Source organism: Aythya fuligula, chromosome 4, assembly GCF_009819795.1.
Source record: "Aythya fuligula isolate bAytFul2 chromosome 4, bAytFul2.pri, whole genome shotgun sequence".
Lineage (NCBI taxonomy): Eukaryota > Metazoa > Chordata > Aves > Anseriformes > Anatidae > Aythya > Aythya fuligula.
Window position 1 is genome coordinate 46,771,239 of NC_045562.1, and position 6,383 is coordinate 46,777,621.

At 40.5% G+C, this 6,383-nt stretch overlaps 1 protein-coding gene across 3 annotated transcripts in view; it reads left to right on the forward strand.

Annotated features, from left to right (window-relative positions):
• The window catches only part of USO1 (USO1 vesicle transport factor), a 32,703-nt gene extending 27,154 nt beyond the window's left edge, over positions 1 to 5,549 (forward strand). For all 3 annotated transcript variants that reach the window (XM_032186204.1, XM_032186206.1, XM_032186205.1), the window contains 5 exons: positions 162 to 248; positions 1,033 to 1,119; positions 2,857 to 2,955; positions 3,428 to 3,643; positions 4,516 to 5,549. In XM_032186204.1, the coding sequence (XP_032042095.1) occupies positions 162 to 248; positions 1,033 to 1,119; positions 2,857 to 2,955; positions 3,428 to 3,643; positions 4,516 to 4,593 (567 nt within the window). In that variant the 3' untranslated portion in view covers positions 4,594 to 5,549. The remainder of the gene's footprint in view (positions 1 to 161; positions 249 to 1,032; positions 1,120 to 2,856; positions 2,956 to 3,427; positions 3,644 to 4,515) is intronic.
• The last annotated feature ends 834 nt before the right edge of the window (positions 5,550 to 6,383 follow it).

Here is a 6,383-nt window from a genome sequence, read left to right on the forward strand (position 1 = left end):
AGTTGCGCTCTTGCTATCAGAGCTTTATGACATGCATTTATTAACCTGTTTTCACCTTTTAACCAGGGGACGGTGATTCAAGCACACAGTTCACTGTGTGTTTGGACAACATAACTATAGTCTGTTTAGTTGTCTGATTGATTTTTCTGTTGCTATTACAGAAGCCTTCACAGTTGGAAACGGGAACAGAACAGTCTTCACAGATGAGCAAATCCAGTGGCTTGGAGCACAATAATGAACTACAGAAGGTGAACTTGTGTTGCTTTAGCAAAGCTGTAGTGAACAGCAGTAGCTTGGGGTGGGAAGGGTCAAGTTTCAGGGAGTGTCAGGATTTCTGTGCTTCCTGATAATATTCATGGCCTTCCTTTGTGATGATAGTAGTGATCTTGGAGCGTGGAGATCATGTATCCAAAAATGAATTGCTTGCTTTTGCTAAGCAGTTTTAAGCCAGGAATAGAAATGTCAACTTGTGCAGACTTCAGAGATTTTTGTGTTTACCCATTGCCAAGTATTGTTAAGTGTTCATAAGAAAGCTTCCACGTATCAGATGTACAGCACAGAACGAGTGCTGATGTATCTGTAGGTTCAATGATTTAGGATAGCTGTTGTGCAAAATAATACCTAGCAGTTTTGCAAAAACTTGATTGAGAATTGTGATTGGAAAACAAAGAATACCCAGGCTGATGTGCCTTAGTGACTTTCTGCACAGAGTGGATGGATATCCACAGAGGGTGCCGGTGGGAGTGCTAGTGGGGTGAAACCCTGTTATAAACATCAGTCTGGCAAGTGGCTTTGAGCAATGCATAAAGAATAAATTTTTCAGAGTATGGGGTGGAAGTGATGTTTGTTGCTGTCTAGCTTTGTCTTCTAGAGAAATGGTTGCTCTGTTGTCACTAAGACATTTGCACCCTTCCACTCATGTAGCTAGTGCAAAGCAATTTTTCTGGTAGCATTTAACCTAACAAAAAGCTAGTGGGAAGAACTGCTTTGCTTTCTAAAAGTGAAAGTATTTTCCTTTTTTGTTTTCCAAAGGAATTGGAAATGCTCAGGACTCAGATACAACTACAGTCTGCAGAAATCGCTAAGCTTCAGGCTGAGAATCAGAAGCTACAAGTAATGGTACTAGTAAAATACTTATTTTTTTCTTTTGAGACAAACTTTCCTGCCTGTGCTGTCAGTAGCATTTGTCCTAAACCGAGCTTGTTTAAAACATGCATGTCAGAAAGTGATTCCAATATTGTTTTAAATGAAGTAATGTATTACCTAGACAAATCCTTCCTGAGGAAAGAGTAGATGTTACTTTAGTTAGTGCTTTGTGAATTGTGAAGCCATTGGTCATGGGTGTTTTTACAGAAGTCCTTCAGTGTTTTAAGTTTCTACTGTTACCAAAGGGGAAAAACAAACAAACCCCTCCTGTGAAGCACAATGCATGATATAGCATACATTAGAGGGATGATTATTTTTCAATTATTGGAGGATACTACTTTGGAAACTTAGATAAAATTGTTTGGCAAACAGGTACAACTGTCTGCGCAGACCTCCAAACATTATATGTTACATGTTGAATACTAAATATTATATATTGAAAAAAATGGCCAAGAAAGCTGTTGAGGTAAGGTTTTTTGGTTTTGTTTTTTAAAAAAAAAAAAGGCAATCCTGTCCTCAGAACTAGCTAATGGCATTAGAAAGCATATGTTGAGCCTGCATACCTCATTAGAGAGTTGTGTGAACATCCTACTGACATGTTTCTGCAGCAGAGCTCATGGTTCAAGCTGTAGGTCTGTGGGCCACGTGAACAACTGGAAGGAGATCATTCAGTGATGGTGCTCAAGCAGAACAGGAGTAGTTGTTGTGTGCCCTGTTTGTAGCTCTGCAATGACAAAGATAAGGAAGCTGGGTTTGCTGAAACTCTTGCTTCTGGCTGGCTTGTTCTGACTTACGCATCACAGTATGATTTCAACATCACAAGAAAAGAACTTTGTGTGGGGAGAAGATCAAGTGTTTAATGCACAGATGAGCTTGGTGAGGAAGGGTTTTGATATTTTCCAGTGTAAAAAGGCTCAGCTGCCACATGAGATTCCATTTAACATGTGTTGGCTGTGTGTGCTTGTGTGGCAAAGGCACATTCAAGTGTTTCATGCTATCATCAGCTGTCAGGCCATTTCATTGCCATCCAACAGACTGCTAGCCTTTCCTAGAGCTCTGACTTGAATGTGCTACAACAGAAGCAGTTGTAGCACGTTCATGCTGTGTTGGTAGTTTTAACTGAAAGACAGCTGCCACATTTTGGTAACCTTAATTTTGGGAAGGGCTGGCTTACACCACACTATTCCTATTTTCAGTAGTCACATAAAAGATGCAGATACTGCCCCATCTCTGCAAGTATTGAAGGCCAGGTTGGATGGGGCTTTGCACAAATGGAAGATGTCCCTGAACGTGGCAGGGGGTTGCAACTAGGTGAGGTTTAAGGTTCAACCATGCTGGATATTTAGCCTAATTAAAAATCAAAACAACAACAAAAAAATCAACCCTTTGGCACTTAAGAACCATTTGAGGTGAGAGCTGGTGGCCTGTAAGTGACTGAGTTGGCGTAGAAAATACTCTGTACACCATAATTTCTGTGAATTAAAGGTTATACCTTCTTTTTTGTGTACGCCTATGCATGTATTCAGACCCCAGAAAGTGTATGTCTGTTTTCTGATGCCTTCCAGTGTATGATGTAAATAACTACCATACCTTGGCTATGCTGTAGCGAGAAAGTAAGCTTTTAACATCTACAGGTAATTGTGTGATGTCTTGGCATGCTGACTTTGTGAGGCATTCAGTGCTCCTGACACTGCTTTTTCTTTTGCACAGAACACAAGCACAGATCCTGCATTAGGTGACAGCAGTGCAACAGCAGCAAAGAACTTGGAATTAGAGGGACGACTTGTGCAAGAAGTGAAAGATCTGAAGGTCAGTAGTGGATGAACGCCAGACCAGGTCACTTGACGCTCAGCCTTCAGTTAGGACTTGTGCAACTGGAAACGCTTTGGATGGAGGGGGTTTGTGCTGTCAGGATTTTCTCTTTTAGACAACAGAAGGGAAGTTGAATGCATCTCTTCTGTTGTTTTTCACTTGTGGAACTTAGGCCTTGCCTGCCTTTGAAGCCTTTAAAGATTTAGTAAGAAGGGTCTAGGAAATAGCTTTACTGTGACATGGACAACCTGACTTGACTGGGGGAGGGTAGTCACTCTTTAAAACTCCTATCTACCTTTCTCTTGGCTGGTAATAGGGGGAGTTTGGTTAAGGAACTGTAGGAGTGAGGCCACAGGACTGTTGGTAGGGATTGAGCTGTTACAAGTAGGGTATGGGAAGTGTTTGTAGGAAACAAAGCAGTTTTCCTTGCTTAAGGTGTGACTTGGTGTGGGCTCTTTCCTGTTGCCAGAATGAAGTCAAAGCCCTTTCTGAAGAAAAAGCATCACTAAAACAGCACCTAGATTCATCTAACAGTACAGTTGCCATCTTGCAAGATGAGAAAAGCAAACTTCAGCAAGAAGTTGCAGAATCGAAAAAAGAACAGGATGATCTTCTGGTGCTTTTGGCTGACCAGGATCAGAAACTATCTGCCCTGAAGAATAAATTGAAGGATCTTGGTGTACCGGTAAGCAAAACAATGTTTCAAGTAAGTTCTCAGGTCCAAGGCTCGCCTGAGCAGTCAGGGTATGACAGTGCTTTATCCAACACATCTGGTGAGGCATCCTTCTATAAATGTAGGGCTGTTGGATCTACCAAAGTTGCTTTCTGAACTTAAGTTGGCAGCTAGCAAGAAAATTGCCTCTTGGAAGAAGTGTTCAGAGGTACCTGCATAAGCATTGTGATGAAAACACCTTATACTATATCCATGTGTCTGGAATGCTATCTGACCATCTGCCCTTGCTGCTGCTTGTCCTGGCTGCCAGCTAGAAAACAAAGGGTGGCATTGTGATGATCCAAGCAAGGGCTTGCTCTGCAGAAAATCCAAGTGATAACTTAGCAAGAAACTAAAGCTTTCTAGCTCTGCTGCAAATGGTCACTGCAGCATCTGAGAGTAACTCTGGGCAGTTGATTTTAAGAACCTTTGTGGCTTGCAGCTGAACTTGTGACTGTAAGGTGGATGTCACTAGGTGATGTGCTGCAGTTCTTGTGGCTGAATGCCAGACTTGAGCCTGTGTTTCTTATCCAAAAGCAATCATTCTTTCTGATGCAAATCATTTATGTATTAAAGATTACTTCTTAGTAGTTAAGTTAACCTGGTCTAGCTTCTGATATCTGGATAAAATGTTAGTCTGGGGCGGGGGGTACTTGTAGCATGTGTAGAAGTTAAACTGTGAGATTGTAAGATGACAATTTGAAGAATTAATTGATACAGCATGATGATTTTAGGTTACCTTTTAAGCCTGCTTTCACTCCCTCTGCATTTGTTTTATCTTCAAAGGATTGGATCCTTTGACGGAAAGGACCTTATTGCTCACAACAGATCTTCATTCATTTCAGGTTGAAGATGAGGATGATATTGAATCTGGAGATCAAGCAGATGAAGATGAGGATGGGGATGAAGAGGAGCAAGACTAATGTTCTTTTGTGTGTTACAATGAAAACTAGATTGCATTGTTAGTGGGGGGAAAAAAATCCATTATTGGTATACAACCCAAAACATCTGCTTACAAGAAGCAGAGGGGAAAGTGGCAACTATGGGACAAGTTATAAGTTACTGAAGTGTCTGGAAACCCTTCATACTAGGTAAAGCAAACAAAAATTACTAAGTTCTATATGAGTATCCCAAACTTTACTTGTTTAGAAGTTGCTTTAGACACTGTTTAAATTATGGGGATGACAATGCTGTTCATTGTCATTACAAGAGTTCTGTGCATTTGTTTACCATTTTAACCTTCTGGAACTCTTAATGTAATTAAATACAGAAGTATTTGGTTTAACATCTGTCAAATGGAATCATTGCCTCTGCTGTCAGCATGGAGCTTCAGTGTAATTTGTGGCTTCCTTTAAAGAGCAGTGGCGAGGTGGAAGGGCTGGGGTGGCTGTGGTGTGCGCTAGCCACTCTGCTGCCCTCCTGAGCTAGTTCTCTAGGTGTGAATGGACCTGAGCATCGAGTGCCTTGACGCCTGGTACAGCTGCATTTGGTACCTCCTGAAGGGAACCCGAGGGAACTGCAACGTTATGCTAATAACGTGGAAGAGGCTTCACAGAAATGTGCACAAGCAAGGTAGTGTTTTTAAGAAGAATCTCTTTGGAAAAACAAAGACCAATATACTCATTCTAAGGATCTAATGTGCTACCAAGTCAGCATAAAGATAAGTTAAAAAAAAATCTGTTGACTACTTCAGTAAGGAAATGAAAACTACTATGATTTATATAACTTATTGGCTCTTGATGAGTGAATAAAAGGTTGAATTTTAAAAGAAAAAAATGAATAGAGTAAACGCATCCGTTCTTGGTAACAAAAATAGGTATGTCCACTTAGCACGCATTTAATTCTCTTGTCTTGTTTTAATAAAATATATTTTAATACATATTTGAAATTGTTTAAAATCCAGTCAAGTGTGACAAATTAAATTAATAAAATACACTGAACTGGGGGGCTAATCAAATGAGCACATAGTGGGGTAGTTCAGTTTTTGCTTTTTCCAAAAGCATCAACTTCAGTAGCTGCTTAACTTAGAACTTTTTTTGTAAACACACAGTAGTTACTTGATCATAAGATTATTTGATGTAGACCAGAGAACACTGGCTTGTTAATATAAATATTTTTACATGTCATAGTTTGTTTGCGTAACAAGAAATGTTTGGAAGTAGTGTTAAATTAAGCTCCACTCATGCATTGCATCCTTGGACAGTTTTTTTTAGAACTGGTGGGAGAAGAGCAAGCAGCGGAAACAGTGTTAGCATAGGAGCTGAATTGTGTTTGTGTGCGAGTACGTATGGGGAGAAGAACTCCTACAGATGATGGCCTGGCTGTTGTCATCAGTGTGACTTGAGTTCTGCTGAATGTGATGGAACATGAAGGAGCTGTGACCAAGCAGCTGGCCATACAAAATTCAACAATGAGGGAAGAAGGCATACAGGCCCCAGGGGCTGTTTAGATGGCTTTACCACCTTATGCAGTGAGAATTGTGGATAGTTCTTGATAAATTTACTTTTGTTTCGTAGGCAGTACTTCCTTAAAAAAAAAAGAAAAAAGGGGGGGGGGGGGGGGGGAAGCAGGAGATGCACAAATTACAAAAAGAAAGCCAGAGAATAAGTTGTGAAGTGCTCTTACTCTTTGCTCAGTGATGTGACAGTTCTAAAAGTGAGGTTTTGTCTGCTTGCAAAACCTCCCAAGAAACACTTTGTAGAAATTAAGCCCC